Source organism: Anoplopoma fimbria, chromosome 23 (assembly GCF_027596085.1).
Source record: "Anoplopoma fimbria isolate UVic2021 breed Golden Eagle Sablefish chromosome 23, Afim_UVic_2022, whole genome shotgun sequence".
NCBI lineage: Eukaryota > Metazoa > Chordata > Actinopteri > Perciformes > Anoplopomatidae > Anoplopoma > Anoplopoma fimbria.
This window is the reverse complement of record NC_072471.1, coordinates 18,543,289-18,562,087: the sequence shown is the minus strand read 5'-3', so window position 1 is coordinate 18,562,087 and position 18,799 is coordinate 18,543,289. Positions and strand designations below refer to the sequence as shown.

At 40.6% G+C, this 18,799-nt stretch overlaps 1 protein-coding gene across 1 annotated transcript in view; it reads left to right on the top strand.

Moving 5' to 3' along the window:
• The window catches only part of LOC129112859 (pleckstrin homology domain-containing family A member 5-like), a 199,800-nt gene that overhangs the window by 133,876 nt on the left and 47,125 nt on the right, over positions 1-18,799 (top strand). Inside the window, exons 5-9 of the mRNA XM_054625097.1 lie at positions 2,680-2,733; positions 8,874-9,048; positions 12,220-12,324; positions 13,949-14,021; positions 17,799-17,899. Of these exons, the coding sequence (XP_054481072.1) occupies positions 2,680-2,733; positions 8,874-9,048; positions 12,220-12,324; positions 13,949-14,021; positions 17,799-17,899 (508 nt within the window). The remainder of the gene's footprint in view (positions 1-2,679; positions 2,734-8,873; positions 9,049-12,219; positions 12,325-13,948; positions 14,022-17,798; positions 17,900-18,799) is intronic.

Genomic DNA, 18,799 nt, shown 5'->3' with positions numbered 1-18,799 from the left:
TTGTAACAGATATGCTTTAAACGGCCTATCAGATGCCCAAACACTGAACCACGGAGCCCTCTGGTTTACATCTCCTCTGCACCAATGAACGGGCTCCATTTAAACGAATGAGAGGGCTTCATTTTTTCACACATGGGTACTGTAAGTCTGAACACATCCACACGTTTGTACTGTGGCTACCATGCCTGAATGCCAGACAGCCTGGTGCTGTACCTGGACAGGACTTTCCAGCTCCTGCAGCAAAGAGACCATTTTCAGGAACAGGAGAGCAGTTTCATTCAGTCATTTCATATCCTCAGCACTGTATTTTAGATGCATGGCACACCGTAGCTGTATTTGATGTAATATTAAGGCGTCTTAGTGCCATATGAGCCCCCAAGCCTTTTCACTCCCTTCTTCTCAAACTTTTAAATGAATATGAAAATAAATGAGCACAAGCCCTAAGCTTTTCCTCCAGGCTCCGGATCTTCTCTGTCGAAGAGAGCTCCTCAGATTTAACCCAATGCACCACCGAGTTATTCAAGGGATCCTTGAGGAACTGCTAAAAAAGCTGCTGAACAAGACTGCACAGGGAATGCTCACACTTCTTTCACCAAGGATGTTTTTATGGCTTCCTTCCCTGGTCTCATGAAAAGATGAGTGTGTTTGAAATTAAGGGACTATTTTCTCTGAAATTAAGGGACTATTGTTTTTTCACTCTTGCAGAAGGCAGACATTTATATCACATTTTAAAAAGATCAACACGTTCAGTTTTACTTAACGACACAAATGCTGTCTTTTCTTATTTTATCATTTCATAATAAGAAGGCATCCACAAATATATGAAACTGTTTGGCCTTGGGCAACCCAAAGCTGAGGCTGCCTAGTCAGTGCTACTGGCCCAGTCCGTAGACCGGGTGCCCACTTGTTAAAACTCCATCAGTTCCCACACATATGTGCCCTCTCCAGCACTAGGTCATTGAAATAATTTGGAATCTGAAGCAAAGATGGTGAAGCTGTGGAAGGTGTTTGTGCGGAGCCCGGCTTTTTATTTCAGTCAGCCATGACACATGAGATAGTAAAGCTAGAATTTTGTGGTGATACAAACATTATATGAATTATATCCAAATCCAATATAACAACAACAAACAATGAACCCAGATGCTTGAAGAAGAGGCAAAAGGGTTTAGTCACTCTGAACGACTACAGAAAAAACAACCGTCATAGAGACGAGCAAGACGTGACAAACGTTCCAAAAGGAGGGTAAGAAAGCCTCACAGTCTGTCCTTAAAGTCACCACTCGGTTGGACACGTAAAAAGTGACGGAAGTAGTTCAAAGAATGAAAAAAACGGCTAGAGAGAGTTGAAACAGAAAGTCTCTCATCCCCACCAGCATTACCATCACACATTGTCAGTAATGCTACATCAGGTTGGAACTTGCAATTAAAAAGAAGAAGAAGAAGCGATCAAATGTTGCACTTGTCATTTCTGTTAAGTGTACAACAGCCGTGTTTGATTGGAGACAACACTTCCCTGTTGAAATTCACTCACTTCACACTTATGTTAAAATCTACACTGTGTGCTACATGGAAGTGTACTAACTGATGTATCTGAATTTAGAACTGAAAAATGTTTTTTGTTACATATTAGCAATACATTTCCTTCTTTCCCTCAATAACCATCTCTTGCCTTCACATTTCCCTATGACAAATTATATTTCTCCTTCCGCACTGCCTAAGGCGATTTAGTGGGAGTCAGTGCTCCAACTCTCTCCAGCTATTCAAATGTCAAATGTCCTCACTGAGAAGAAGTTTAAATGAAGAGATCCATAAAAGCCACATCCAGAAAGTTTGCTTTTTTTCCCCGGGGGAAGTTTTCCTCCTCTCATCTCATTAGAATGTACCGGACGTCTCTGCAGCTCTGGCTTAAATTGATGACTCTCTAGTTTCCCCTGTTCCCTGTTTGGAGGCATATTCAACTCACTAATATCTTTTTAGTTTGGTTCATCTCCCTGATCTCTTGTTAATAGCCTACTGCTCCTCCCATCAAGTTTAGAAGGATGAGTTTTCAAAGATGTGTCGAGCTCATCTGGCTCTGCTCTGACCCTTTCTGACACTTTGTTCCTCTCTGTTTATGGTTCCTCCGTCTGTCTTCTTCCCATTTAAGTATTAACAGAATCCACTCAGATATCTTCAGTTGTCTAATTGTACAAATAACATAGAGATAAGACGTTGGAAAAACCATAGAAAATGCCGCCAGACAGCCAACTTTCTGAGAGAAAGTGAGACAAAAGGGAAGTGAAAAACGAAATGGTGATATTGAGCTAATGGGAGTCTCTGAAGGATCAAAGCCATGTCTGGGAAAGCTGACGGAGAAATAGAATGGCTTTAAATGAATAATAACATTGCCTGCAGGGAGGAACTGGGAGATTGGTGTTTAGAAGAACAAAGAGTTTGGCATTTGACCACGAAACTTACCTAATGTTTTATTTTCACATCCAACAAAAAGCTATTTTAGTCGACGAGTTACCTCCAGTGATCTGACCACTCCCTTCATTCACGTGTTCCTTTGTTTTGTTTGTTTCTTAATGTTAGGATTGCTGTCATTGTTTATTTCATGTAGCATGACTGAATTTAATTCAAATTTCAAAGTCACAGTTTTGTTTTGTCATTCTCTCTCCCTCCCTTGTTCTGTTTCTAGCATGAATTGTGGAAAGCTTGTCCACCCTGACAAGCCCATAGAGGCTCTCAGCAGGTAATGATCCCTCACATCACCGGCTTCAGTTTCCCTGTCAGCCTCAATGCTTTGAGTACAGCTGTGCTTTTGTCAGTGACTAAAACTGGACGTTGTTGCATGCACAACGTGCTGTTAGCAGCGGGTAAGTTCCACATCAGGGAGAGTACACTCGCCGTCTTGACCAGTCAGATGAGAAGATCAAAGCATTGTAAAAACAAGACGTTGTCTTTTCAGAAAGAATAGAGAGGAGGTTCAGTTGTAGAAATCACCAGCCAAAACACAGAGTTTATGGGGTGTTGACCTCTTCAGACATTACCCTTCTCCATGTAAAGTAGGGAGGTGGAGCCGGAAATCCCTAAAACTAGTTTTATTTTCACTATTTTCTTATAACACTTTAAAGATAGCGAGTACATGTCATCTCTGTGGCTTATCCAAGTTTGCTATCAATGTCGTCAAAATGTACTTTGTACTTTTGCTGCCTCAGTGCTGAGAAAAAGCACCCACTACAACTGTAGTAGTTGCAGTAGACGTTGATCGGCCTCAGGGGGAAGGTAAGCCCACTGACAAAGTAAAGAAGATGCCAAACTCATAAACCCACTTAGGCTAGACACATAAAGAGATTCATAGGGTGTATTTTATGAATGATATTGCATGATTGTCGACTAATATTGTAGATTAACAATAGGGTAACGGCACCAATTGAATTAATTCATATTTACTTTGTCTACTACTTGAGCCAATTTGTTCTTCCCATCGGTGCTTCTTGGCTCAATCAGGAAACTACACAGGTGCCTCCTATACAGATGCACCACTACAGTTATTAATATTAGTCCTGATATCAACCTGAGAAGAATGGCAGACTTTCACTAACTAATCATAGAACGTATACAGGCTACAACATTTACAACAGTTTGTATTGTTCCCTCATTTCCCCTGTGTATCAGTAGCCTGATATACATTTTGTAATTGTCTCTTAATTATTTTAGCTAAAAAAAATGTAATGCCCTGAAATAAATCTATAATCTCTAATGGGGCAGCAGGCATGGGGCACCAGGTGAATTTATTTTAAATAGTTACTCAGTTATTTCTACACATTTGAATGTTGAGATGCTGGAGTAAACAACAATGTCCCGTTTGGTAAATACAACTCCTGCGTCCTCACGTCTGTCTCTCACATACTCGCTGGGACAAGCAGACGGGAGGACGAGACACACGGCAAATGGAAAGCAAAACACCCATATCACTATTATATATTCTATCATAAGTGTTTCAAATCGAATTCTTCAGTTTTACAAGAGTAAATTCAGGATAACCACCACTCCACCTGGCTATATCTTAAATAAGCTGCTGGATGTATCAAAACGTTTGAACTGCTAGAACAGATACCTGCACACTTAGATCTATGCAGAACACACGTTATTAGGTTTATTCAGTTTTACAAGAGAAAAGACCTCAAGGTTAAGGACTAACTGCATGGTTGGACAGGCATACATACAGTATGTCTGGTTAAGTTCCCCATCTCCAATAAACAACAGGGGAAACTGGATCTCATTTAGTATATAAAGCAACATAACAAGTATTCACTTTTACAGGGACTCAATAGCAGCACTAATTATGATAAGACCCATTGCCACTCATTAGTGGTAAACTGGCTAAACTTCTAGGTCTGTACTGGACACACAGACATGATGCTGGTCTTTTTAATGTGACTCCGTTGGACAGCAAACCATCAAGCTGTTCCGTTAGCTTTCAGTAAATTTAAATTGGTGACACCTTATTGTGGCAGCAATAAAAGCAAAGAGTAACACAGTGATCCATGTGTCAGGATGCCGCTTCCAGCTCTGTCTTCAGCTCCATTCATCGTCAATTCAACGCTTCATTCCTCCTCTGCTCCTTGTTTCGGCCTTTTGCTAACACTAACTTTATTTCAGACTCAGACTGTGTGAAATGCTTGACGAGCCGCTATGCAACACTAATAAAGCAATGCTATTCCAGATGATTAATGTGTATGCCAAAGGTTGTGTCTCCAGCATACAGCGTTTCCTCCTTGAATTATATCCTGTGTGTAATTTGCCATCCAAATCAAATGAAATCCCGTCTCCTTGTGCAGAGGCTTGTATCACCTCTGAAATGATGAAATGTAATCAGGTGACCTGCTGAACGACAGAGGATGGAGCCAGAGGCCTCGTATTTGCTCTGTGCCTGTGTCGCTGACCTCTGGAGTGTTGTGATGTTTTCCAGTGCCAAGGGTATTTTGGACATCCATGATTTGAGAATCAGTTGCTGAAGAGTCGTTTTTTTTTGTCTGTAGTCAGTTGTGAACAGAGTTGACTCAGAGCCAGTATGTGGACCTGGACTTGAGATCATTTTGGTTTACTGAAAATGTCAAGAAAAGGAAAAAACACAATGGTGCAAACTTAAGGTCCAGTTTCTGATCTCTGATACTGCACTGACGATGTAGTTATATGTCAGATACTGTAAATATCATCAATACTAACCAGTGTGATGTTTCCACAATGAGAGAGTCCCTTTGACGGACACCACATGTAAGATGTGAAGACAAAAAATGGATGTTTGAAATAGAGCTGAGTCATGAGTAACTTCAGTCCCATTCAGAGCAAAGAAACACTGGTGCAAAATGCAAACTGCAAACAAATGGATCTGAATAAAACTTCATTCATTCCAGGGCAGAGCTCTTTGATCCTGTTGGATGGCTGAGGAACAGCCTCCACCACCGCGCTCACACAGACCGCTTTCATCAGCAAGTCACTGAAGTGAGAGTAAACAGAGCAGCTGAAGTTATGGAGGAAACACTAATACAGATAACCATGCAACTGAAAGATGAGAAAGCAGACAAGATGATACAGTGGGGATGATTAAAAGACAGACAGAGGGGAGGACAGACTGGCTATGTGATCAGTGGGTGACTTGTGCTGTGTGTGTGTCTGTTGGTCACCCTGCTTTAGATGTAGGGCTCCTGTAACTAGAGGCAAATGGAGGCCTCCTCTCTCACTCGCAGTCAATTGACCAGCAATTCAGTGTCACTGACGGAGCCCCGAAATGGGCCTCTGGCAACACTGACTAAATGCCTTCACTTGCAGACAGTACACACACACACACACACACACACACACTGCTAAAAAATGTTTAATAACGAATGTTAAATCCAGCTTTCAATTCTTAATTCAGTCAGATTGCCAGGCTGCTGTGAATAGAGCGACTAGTGTTTCTGCGCCCACACTGTGTCTCTTAAAGATTCAACACAGCGGTGTAGGAAGACACCAGAAACACCTAAGAATGTAATACAGAAGTACATAATGCAGGTTTCATGTTTACCCTCAGGGTGATCTCAACATGTATGACAGATTTCTTCTCCTGTCAAGCTAGATTGTCAGTTTTCTTTTAAGTACCAAAGTGTTTTATTTAGAACAACGGACCTGCTGGAGTTTCTGGAGCCCTGTGTCCAATTCAGAACGATGCACAAGTCTATACTACTCTAAAAGTCATAATGAACCATAGCTACAATTACTACTGCAGCTCCCTTAACTCATTTTAGTAACTTACACCTTATTAAGAGCTAAGTGTTTAAAGTTAACTTGCCCTGAAGTGCTTTTTCCAAACTTAAGGCTGGATAACTGCTGAGTGCTCTACAGAGTCATGCATGGTATTAAGCGCCCTGATATCCCTCACTGCTAACAACTTTGATTGCTGGAAACCAGGCCATTGATTCTTTTAAACACTCAGAATAATTGTTTCTGCTTATCAAGTGTTCATTTCAAATTTTAAAACAAACTCAAATATAAATTTGTGCTTTTACTCTGCAAGAAATCAATGTTATTTGCAATGTGAGTTTATTCAACGTTTAATTTGCAGATGTGGGGTTTTCATTTTTTGGCTTTAGGGGACTAAATGTTGCTGACAAGGCCGAAGTATAGCAAAGGAGATTATCAGCGCTGTCACTGTGGGACATAAAAGATCTGCCAATGCGTTTCAAAGCATTTAAATGGTGCCAATTACACTCAGCAATTTGCATCAAAGTACAGTACTCTAGCAGAGCTTGGTAAATTATAGGGATCAGTGTTCATAAACAAGTTTTATTTAAGGTTGTGCAGGATAGAGAATGAAAGGGAGTGATGGTTTTACAAAGAGTTAATAAGGCAGAGTAGAAAGTGATGGAGGCAAGATGACGACGCAGTTACTAATGCTGTCTTACTATCTGATCAGCAGAGTGGGACAATGATATTGGTACCTGATTAAAGACAGAACAGTAGTTACTGTCCTTTTAGCTCTGTTTTCTTTTTAGCTCTATACCTCTCTTTAGCTGCAAGATGTTGATGTTCAGCTTCCTTTACCAACCGCAGTGTGTCTGTGTGCTGTTTGGTGCTGGGCAGGTATAATGGGTTTATCAGAGCTTTCCCCCTGAAAACAGCTGTCTGCTGCTGCTGGAAACCAAGTAGAGGAGGATGGAAGTTGAGATAAAGAGGCAGAAATACTCTGAGAGAACTGCAGAGTCGGTGGTAATTCTCTGTGAATGTATCACTACAGACGACCCTTTTTACAGTACACATCCGTCAATTTGAAAAAAATATTGATTACTTGAGCTTTAACTGTAAAAAACTGACACAGAATAGCACCAGTGGGACATAGCAATCCACAATGTAATGCTGATTAATCAAAGAAACAAATCAAACAGAAAAAGAAAGCAGATCCAAAGGGGTTCAGGGTGAGATACAAAGGACCAACCCTCATGCTTTTGCTGGCCTTCCTGTCATGTTTGCAGGGGAACTGTGAGTTGCCCTTCAATGTCCCTGCCTGCTGATATCTGTCATGTAGATGATGCATTATGTTTATTTTAGTCTTTGTCTTTGTTGATGTATTGTGTATGTCTTTGTTCATATTGACATACCGGTTTAACCTCTGGGGAGTAATACAGTTCATCCTGTCCTGTTGATCCTTCCAGTAGGTTGTTGTAGCCGCACTAAGCTGCCTGATAGTTAAACCTGTGCTCTGTGCAGCATGATCTGAGGGAGTGGCAGCAGGCCCAGACCCTAACCCTGACATACATAAACTACTGAGCTTTACTATAAAAAGCTTGTGTGTTGTGTGTCAACAATAACAACAACGTGGACAATGAGTTTCATTGACGTGCTCTGTTTATATTCTGCTGACCTTGGTAGTGGAGATGGGCCAATCAATGAGTGCTAGTTTAAATCAGACTCTGGAACCTTGAACTTTCTTTTTCTCACATTAGCAAATGTCCTTTTACTAAACTAGGGCCAAAAAACTTTGAGCTGGTCCAATTTGTCAGGCCAAGTTGGCAGGCCATTTAAATTGGCTGGATGTAGAAGCATGAATCAGAGGTGACACCAGGAGAATAATAGATCCGTGCTGCACCCCTACCTCACATTCTCAATTTCTTTATCTGTGTTTCTGTGGCTCTCCCTCTCTGCTCGTGCTCATCCAAGCCTCTCTGCTCTTCCTCTCGTTGTCATCCTCCCCTCTTTAATGGCCCTGACAGAGATAGTGTGTCATTAAGAGAGTGCAGATAGTCTGCTTGATGAGGTGAGGGTTGGCTGATTGGCTAGCTGGATTCTGCCTTTGACATTAGCGACTCCTCTCTGTCATCTAGGTAGCACAAATGGTTACGATACCAGCGCGCGCGCACACACACACACACACACACACACACACACACACACACACACACACACACACACACACACACACACACTGCATCACAGTTATTCTAACAGAATAAACTCAACCAAGGGCACATTCACACCTTTTGTTAAAGGAGATGGATGTTGACATCTCAATGCTGAGCTGCACTGAGATCAGTATGGACGGATGCCCATGCTCAGTTATCTCAGTGCCGTTTTGTACAACTACACATAGATGGATGCACGTTGACTTATAATTGTCACTTTACAGAATAGTTGTGAGTAAAAAGTGTGAGTCCATGTAACTTTGGCTTTGGAAGTCTGTGTTTTCTAATAATTGAGCGAACAGAGAAAACACATTAAGATACTAAACTGCAATGGTTTAGTCATGGTCTCACCTGGAAGCGTTTGATGTTACTGTACTTCATTAATGTGGAGGTGAGATGTCTGACTGACGCCCTCTGTCTTTGTCTCTCTATGTCTCTCGCCCTGTGGCAGGCCGGCTCCTCAGGCTTCGTCAGAGCAGGGCAGCAGCAGTGACAAGAAGGAGCGTCCCATGAGCACCATGAGCGAGGCATCAAACTACACAGGGGGCTCCGACTACAGCACCTTCCCTGGCAGCCCGGCCACCACCGTCACTACTGCCACCACCACCTCCACCTCATCCACAAGGGTCAGTCTCCATCCATACAGGACATACATCTTAAGCACATCTCTGTTGAGAAGTTTAATCAAACTTCTAATAAAAACACAGGGCTAATAAAAACATACGTTTATCAAGCGCATTAGTCAGAGGCTGACTACGGTGGATAACGCTGATTTATTTGTACACAATGTGGTTATCAAAGAGGAGAACCTGTAGGAGTGTTATTTTATTTAGCCATACTGGAGGCTTGACACTGGAATCTGTCAGCCTGTAGCTCTCACACTGTACTGTATTCTGCTGTACAGTACTGTACTACACTGTACCACTGTAAACACAACAATGATGTGATTTCTCTTATTAAATGTACAGAAAGGCAGAGGAGTCAAGTGTAGCACTCCTTCAACACATGTTTGGATGTGCAGTAGAACCACATCCACGCCACTTTGACATCAAAGTGTGGAACCTCTCCAGAGGCAGAACTTTTATCACATTAGGAGGAAATCCTAGGTTCCACACGTTTACCTTCCCTCCTCTGTATGGCACATCCAGTTTTAGAGAAATTTGATAGGAATAGTTAGACATTTTTTGCCTTAACTTCCTGGAGTGTCCACCGCCTGCCACATTACCCTCCATGAAGTGGTGAACTGTCCTCCAATCTTTGTAATAACTGGCTGCTGTCTGTAGCCTAATAATGATATTAATTATTATTAATTAATTAATTAAATTATAAAAACTAATAGTAATACAAACAGACATGACATGGTATTAATCTGCTTATCTACTAGAAGGGGAACAAGCGTGTTTTACCAAATGTTGTACTAGTCCTTTAAGAGTTTGATTATGCAAACAAAGCTGCTGCTAAAGTTCAACAGGCTGTCCCTGTTTTGTTTTTTTACATTCATTCTATGGCTTCCTGATAATTGATGGAATGAATGAAACGGATTCAGCGCAGCTCCCAACACGACTGAAAGAGTTGATTTGTTGTTCCCATAATGCTTTGCTGGAGGTCAGTCTCAGGACATTTATAATGGTGACTGTGCTGGAATGTGTCCAATGCAGTCATTACCTTCAGGCTGGAGAAGCAGGAGTAGGCTAACTCAGGCCAAAAGAAAGTATAACACATCATATCTTTATGTATTCACGAGAAGTCATTATTTAGAATCGAGCTGTGCTCAATCGCCTGAGAAACACAGACTGGCGATAAGAGGTGTGTGTATAAGGTCAAACTAGCTGAGAAAAAGCTGATAACATTTTGAGGATGGTTCACAGTGTAAATTATTAAGTAGTGCATATTTTCTTTTGCTTTAAATGACACACAGTCACAACATGCAGACAAGAACGAACCTGTGCTGAAGTGAACTAATCCACACACACTAGCTTTTTATCTTTTCCTCCTTTTTAAATGTCTCTATAATGCCAACCTCTGTCACATACTTGTGCATACTTTTGGATAAGGTCTCTTGGTTCCAGTGAAGTGAAATCTTAATGCTTTAATGTTTTCAGACAATATTGATCTCCCAACTTTGTGGCAACAATTTTAAGCAGGGCCCTTCTCTCAACGTGAACCAAAGTGAGCTCCATAAAGTAATGATCTCCCAGTGTGATGTAGTCTGCACAGAGCCCTGACCTCATTCCTGTCCAACCCCTTTGTGATGAACTGAAACATGGACTGTGAGCCAGACCTGATCACCCAACATCAGTGTTGGACCTCAGTGATGCTCTTGTTTCTGAAAGAATCCTTGCAACCAGTTTCTACATCTAGAGGAAAGACTGAAACCAGCACATTCAAACCTTAAACCTGCACTGTATCTTAAATATATAATCTCCCAACATTACTGAGCTGTTAAATATACTGAAAAAATAAGGGAATGTTCTGAGCATCAATCAGTCATAATCTGTTGCATTATGCAGTATTCTGTGAAAACCCTGTCTACTAGAAACTATTACTGTTTACTACCAGTTTTCAATAGCAAGTACATCAAATACAAGGTAATGTTGCCTGATTTATCTTTTGTCATCAACATAATGAAGATGCTTTATTTCAATGAACCTATTGTATTTCCAAATTGCAAAACTATGATTATGAACATACCTGCAAAATGTTGTTTGCCTACAATATCTCAGCAGCAACTACAGCTTGATTTCCGTTTAAGCTCAATTCCTCTGTAAGGTTAAGGACAGTTCATTGTCTTGGTTACATTTTTAAAAAGTCCATGGTGACTTGAAGCACAGACAAGATGTTTCATTTTCAATAACTTACCAAAACCACAATCTTTGCCCAACCCTTAAATAATTGTTTTAAGACAGTCAAGTCTTTTTTCTTATATAACCCATAATTACGAATGTGAAATGTGTTTTAGCAGCTTAAACCTAAACCTAAATTGTGTTCAAGTCCTTAGAAAGTAGCCCTTCGTTGGCTGGAAAAAAGTACCAGTAAAAATAATACAGCCAGCAAATACATTTCTCCTAAAAAAACATTTGATATACAAATGTAACTCCTAGCAGATAGGGTTGCCTGTGGGCAAATGTAAACTTCGGAGTAAGGGTAACCTACAGCGCCATACTTATCTACAGTAAATGTAATGATTATCTGGCCATTAGTTTCTAGGATAACAAGGTAATGATTTTTGAGAAAATGTTTCACAAAAAAAGTGAAATAATAATCAGAGCGTCAATAAAACATTAAGACACTTCACTCTAATGATTAGACGCATAATATGTCAACATCTGGTAACTGGTTCAATACTAGCATCATTGTATTTGTCTTCAATATAGACTTAATCGAAGCACTCCTTGTATCTTTCTGCTATTGACTAGTATGCTGCAGTGCTGCACTTTTCAGTAAGTGAGCCATGATGTATGGGGGATGTGGAATATGCTTTGTGTAATGAGCTGAATACATCTGCCTCTGTTGTTGCTTTTTATAGCTGCTGGAAAAGCTGCTGTTTTACAATACAAGCTTCAGTATAACCAATGCACCAAACACTTGTTGTGTTGAGATCAGGGGGGATGATGATGTGTTGGCATATTTTTTCTCCCTTCATATATCTCTGGATGGAAACAGATTTCAAATACATCACATTCTGTGTGACAGGTTTATTGAAAAATGTGCATTTGAATTTCTGTAATGCAAATCTTTATTCTGTACAACTGAATATTAGTATGTTTACAAATTAACCCATTCGTGTCTTTCAACAGCCATCTAGGTCTTTCAAAAAAGTTCACAACTTTGGAAAGAGGTCAAACTCCATCAAGAGGAATCCCAATGCCCCGGTGGTCAAAAGCAACTGGCTTTACAAACAGGTACAGGAGGAAGGCCGTTCTATTGAAAGATAATGGGATGTGGTTGAGTTTCTATGTGACAAAGAGTGGACTGATAGAAGATAGTGAGGGAATAGGCTCTGCAGCCAATGTGAATGGTGAAAGGTCTTCACTGATGAAAATAAAGCAGTATTATTCACTGCTTTTGGAATTTAGTCTGTTTTATTGTATCTTACCACAGTGAAAATAATTACAGAAACTATTTTGGAAGTACACTTATTTGCTTTTTTTTCAAGATAAAGATGAGAAAAATTTGCTACAATCTAATGATATGTTAACTACACAGCTGGAGTGAGGACATGGTTAGACTAGCTTAGCATAAAGACTGGAGGCAGAGGGGAAACAGCTAGCTAGGCTCAGTCCAAAGTCCCAAAAACACCTCTGGTTTGTTTAATCTGTACACAGACAGAAACATAAAAATAAAGACAATGAGTGGTTGTAGGGGGAGTTTCCTGTTGGATCTGTGCAGTGAGTGAGTGCAGTATCCCAGCAAAAAGTTGTTTTATCTGTCAGTATTGGTGTTTTCTCATGCTGAAATATTTTTTCTTAAATGGTACGACACAGGATTTCCTGCACAAACGTAATATTTTTCTTAAGCTACTGTAGGATTTACTGTGTTAATATTTATACTGTGTTCTACTGTATTTATACTGTGTTCTGTGTATTTATACTGTGTTATGTGTCCTGCTTATAAGCGCAGGATCAATTTCTCACTGCGATTTGGTTTTGACTTATTAATTATTTGCGTCTGTGTTTATTGAAATTATGATTATGATTAAAAAAAACAGAATACAAGTATAGCTTCTTTTGAACACTGGAAAGTATTTATTAGGCAAAATGTTTCAGGGAAAAATTAAATGATGTAACTCATCAAACCCGACACTCAGGGATGATCAGCCTCAGTGACTGAAGGGAAATGACGATAGATGATGTAAAAAGTGTTTCTTCTCTCCAGCTCTCTCTGACTTTAATTGTTTACATAATAAAAGTAAATGAGGGAAAGATGAAAAGACAAGATTATGGTAGAACCAGCCCTTCAGGAAGAACCCTATTGGAACCATTTTTGTAAGAGCTTATAAAAAAGAACCAGAACAGCAGCATAGAGAACAAAGCACAGGCCTTCGCCCCGAGCACCACAGAGGCAAATTTGTCACTGCGTTATGAAGAGATAAAACAGAGCAATTTGTCTCAGAGGGGGAGATAGAAGATGGTTAATTAAGCCTTTGCTTCATACTTTCCACCTACATTTATAATAATAATTAAGCCTTTATTAGTCCCACAATGGGGAAATTCGGTTCTCTGCATTTGACCCATCCCGGAGGAGCAGTGGGCTGCAATGAAGCGGGGAGCAACTTGGGGTTATGTGTCTTGCTCAAGGACACCTCGGCATGTTGCCGGTAGAGGGGTTTGAACCACCAACCTTGTGGTTACGGGACAAGCGCTCTACCTCATGTGCCACAGCCGCCCCAACAGAAAGCGAAGGGAAGTGAGGGGAGATTAAAGAAGAGGAACCGTTGATGTGTGTGTGTGTGAGAATGTGTATGGTTTCCTGTTTTTCTACACTATGACAGACTCACTGACGGTCTGTGACCTTTGACCCATGCAGGATAGCACAGGCATGAAACTCTGGAAGAAGAGGTGGTTCGTTCTGTCCGACATGTGCCTCTTCTACTACCGCGGTGAGGACACACACACACACACAATATCCAAATGTATGATGCAGGCTGTTCAATAAAATGGGTCTCAATGTGAAATCAAAAGCCATAGTCCATATTTTGTTCAAGGGAAATTCAAGAAAGCGTACCATAGTTTCATTATACCACTCATGTTTGAAGGCACTGGTGTTGGATTGGTATCAACAGAGACCTTGAGTTCAAGTTAAGTTTAGTGCTCTCATCTCTCAAATCATCTGAACATTAAATGAGAATATATATTTTGGAAGAATTATTGTTATAAATCAGTTATTATTACCAAGGTAATTAGAATATTTCCATTTCTGTATGGTGGAATAATAGATAAAAAACTAACGTTGTCACTAGTAGTATATAGCTATGCTTTGAGAATGAAAGATCTGCCATAGAGATCACTCACCACTATCACTCATCATTGAAACATTTCACTGAGCTCATATACCTTCCACGAGTTTGTGTAACAGGCAGATAACATAAATGGCACGCTGTTTCTAACTTGATGAAAAGCAGTGTAACGGGTAAAAATAAAGGGTCAAGGGGTAAAGCGTCCTTGCTAGTTAAAAGTAGTCGTCCTTGCTTTCACCCTCGCTACAACACCGCTAATTTAGAACTTTTACGCTCACAAAAGCTCATCTGTTCCTCCTTCGTGTCTCCTAAACCCTTGGGAGAGATTTTTCCATCTCCATAAATTGACAAATTAGCCGCTCCCAGAGCGCAATCAGCAGGCGCTTTCATGACAAACCCAAGGGAAAATTGGATGTTTATTGGCTTAGTCAGCCAGAGACGAGACAGAGGAGGCGTCCTCGGGAAGGACAATGACGTGCTCGGCTCCCCGATAATAGCACCTTCTTTTTCCATTTTCTCCTGCTTGCTCTATCACTTTATTTTAAGTACCTTCTGTCCCTCAGGTTGGGGGGCGGTTGCAGGATTTGGATTTGTTGCACTTAATTATTTTTGTATGACTAGAGATGATAAGCATCTACTGCAAATCTCTTAATTCATCCCATGTGTTTACATGCACTCTAATAATTCCATTATAACCAGAGTGAGACAAACACTGATGATTAGAGCTGTCATAACATGGAGCATGTTATCTTGGTTGTCACAATGTTTGGTAGATAAGCAGAGCAGGATTCATCCTCTGTGAGTTGTACAAGGGTGGAATGAGTACCAAAATACTTTTTGTACTGTTACTTTAATAACTTTTACAAAAAATAGATGATATAGATTCAAATAGAATTAAGTTATTAGTTAAAAAATGTAATGTAATATAACTGCCTCACTTTTTCAAGATGGGTGGGAACCGAAGAGAACTTAACAGGAAGTTGGATCATTTATTATGTGTAAAGTGCCCTTCTTTGGGAAGTACTTTGGTTGGCAGTTTGAACCCTGGCTCCACATGTCGAAGTCGTTTGAGCAAGACACTGCTCCCAATGGGCCAGCCAGCACCTTACATGGCAGCAGTGTGTGTGCGTGCGTGCGTGCGTGCGTGCGTGCGTGCGTGCGTGCGTGCGTGCGTGAATGGGTGAATGGGTGAAGGAGAAGCCAGTAGTAAAGCACTTTGTCCATTAAGGTTGAAAACAAATACAGTTTTGTAACTGTTGAATAAACATTCAGTTGAGTTATTTACATTTCCAGGTTTCGGTAAATATGAAGCCTGTGATTATTTGCAAATGTATGTAGCAGCTTACAGCGTACTGGGATTTTGCACTTTTTCTAAACTAGCAGAAATGTTGCTCCTACAATTGAATTCAGACTGGATGATGAATGGAGTGCAGTCATTGGACCCTTACAGTAGCCTACATAAAACACAGTGTATTGGATGTGGAGTGAAGCTCTGTGGTCTCCAGAGTAAGACATAACTTACTTACAGTAATAAGAGTAATGAGAGTAAATGTTATAAATTTCTTCCACCCTTGGTTCTTTAGCGCAAGAAAATAATTGTGTTGACACATTATTATCTTGTCCATCAATATTATTACCTCTTGGGCACAAGTTATTATCTTGAAATAACTTGTTTGAACAAGATATGAATCAAATATCTTGTTCGCACAAATTGTTCTGTTATATATGTACACAATATGAAATATCTGTCTTTTTTAGGCTCCGTAGGTGCCCAAAAGTACATAATAAGTACTTAATCTGGTTGTAGTTTACCATAATTGTCATTTATCACAATGAAGTATTCACAGTAACAGTACTTTTGTACATAGGTCAGGGACTCTTCTAAAGAAACTTGACCGACTTGCAGCTTCCTCAAACATCAGTGAACCTGGTGAAGAACCGTGTTAAAGGGTTTTTTTAGGGGAGTTTTTCCTGTGCCGATGTGAGGGAAGGACAGATGTGCATGTGCACAGATTGTAAAGCCCTCTGAGGCAAATTTGTAATTTGTGATTCTGGGCTATACAAAACTAAACTGAATTGAATTGAATTGAAATTGATGTGTCAGTTGTTCAAGTCTTCTGAAAAGAAAACAACCTCTCACACTGCAGTGTGTACCTATGCATCTCTCTGCATGCCAGCTTGCTCACTCCCTCTCTTTCTTGCTCATTTTCTGTGTGCGTTCTGTATCTCAATAATTCAGCAGCAGAGACGTGGACGGAGGAGCTGCAGGGCTCACCGTGCAGCCTCGGTTAAGCAAACAGCAGCGCTGGCTGGAGGCTCTGTAGGTTTTTACTGCAGCTGGTGCAGCAGACGTCTTTCTGCCTGCCTTGTTCTGCCTTTAGTTTGGAGCCTGTAAGCTCCCATCAAAGCAGCATCGTGCTATCAGAGCACAGAGACGAGATACAGTCATGCAGTCATTACCATCACAACATGAATCAGCCTCTTTCTTTTTTAAGGGGAATCAATAAACATTTACTTGGTCAGAGAGGAGTCCACTGTTAAGCATTCATGGCTGCGTTTCACATCGTCTGTGCTTTACAGCTGTTTTGTTTCTGAGATTTGGAAGACAACAATCAATGAGAGTGCGTGCGTGTGTGCTATAGAAGCAGACTGAGCTTGTGGTCTGATAAGCCTTTAGAAGGTGTTGTTCCATCGTCCCCTGCTAGTCTTCACACCATCCTCCTGATGAAGGTAGACCTCCATTCATAGTGGAAGGCGAGACTTGTCAACACTATCCAAACCTGAAGGGACAAGTCTGTAGGAGAAAGGTGTAGTGTCCACTGAGTGCAGGAATACGACTTCTTCATTCCTGTGTGTTAAGATCTCTCCGGTGCTGAGCCTTTCTGTGAAATATTTGTTGCTGCTTGGATTCTTGAGAGCTCCCTCCAAGAGCAGGTGTTTTCTATGTAACTGTCCTAGCTGAACTTAAGAGTAACAAATATTGATGAAAATATCAGCCTTAAGGTATTTGCACAACAAGTTAGTATTTTTTAAAGCGTTTTTAAAATGTGTCAGCCGATAAAAAATGTTGCTGATACATGTAAAAATGTATTACAAAAAATATTAAATATGGACTTTTTCCGCAAAGACCTTTAGAAATCCCCTCAATCAACTCCATCTGCATATCAAGCAACCCCACGTTCCCTTTGGTGTGTGATTTAAGCTTGGACAGTTCATCCTCTCAATCATGATAAACTTACTTACCAAAGATGGATATTTAGGGTCATATGTTACCAGTCCTAGCCCTAATTTAATCTAGAACCTCATCCGAGCCAGATCCACACTAAACTTAGTTTAGTGTAGGACGTGTGGCTTAGAAAAAGCAAATGTCCATCTCTAATATGTAGAGACATGACTACTCTTCTTTCTTCTTTGGTGCAGATGAGAAAGAGGATAACATCCTGGGAAGCATCCTGCTGCCAAGCTTTCACATCTCCATGTTGTCGGTGGATGACCACATCAGCAGGAAATACGCCTTCAAGGTAAATCACATGTGTCCAGCTATAGGTCCCTTCAGTAGAGGAAGGTATAGAGAGTTATAGACTCGATGACACTCTTAAGGGCTGGTCCAATTTCCAAAAATATGCTTATCGTACAGCCAGTCAATGGGAGCACATAGTTCCCTGAACTCTTGAGGAATCTATGCTACACTGGTGGTTTTAAAGGAAGAGTTCATGATGTATTGTTTGTTTGTTTTTTAAGTGTGAGATGAGAAGATAGTTATTTATCACATGTCTGTCTGTCAAATATAGAGCTGGAGTAAGGATGTGGTTAGCCTTAGCTTTGCATAAAGACATAAAGCAGGGGTAAACAGCAGTCCGAAGTGAAAGAAATCTGCCTACCAACAGATCTACTTCGTAGGACATGTTGCCGACCACGACCAAAATCAAAAGGGTTTTTGGCTGTTCCAAACAGCCTCACGATGTAAGGGTTTACGAAGCTTTTCCACCATCCAACAAACTGCTCTGATAGAGTATACTGGCCCACATTAAGCTTACTGGTTAACATGTTTCTCATCTGTTTAATTTGCACACAAACCATCATTTATAAAGTTTGTGGTTACATGCTGGGACTATTTCTTATGAAGCATCTTTAGTTCAGAGTCGGTCAGTGAAAAAAGGTTTTGGTCTCTGTTCAAAGAATGATGATACTAAACATGTCAACCTCACTGTGATCAGCACTAAGAAAATCCCTACTATGGTGATATGAACCTCATTGGGATAGCAAGACTTGGGATGGTATAATATATAATAAACACACACTGGAAGTTGTTAGTGTAATTTTACCTATGCCAAGATACAGCCTTGAAAACTTAATGGTTTTCACAATTGACACAGGGAGAGACAGGCAGGGAGCACTCACACATACACACATACACACAC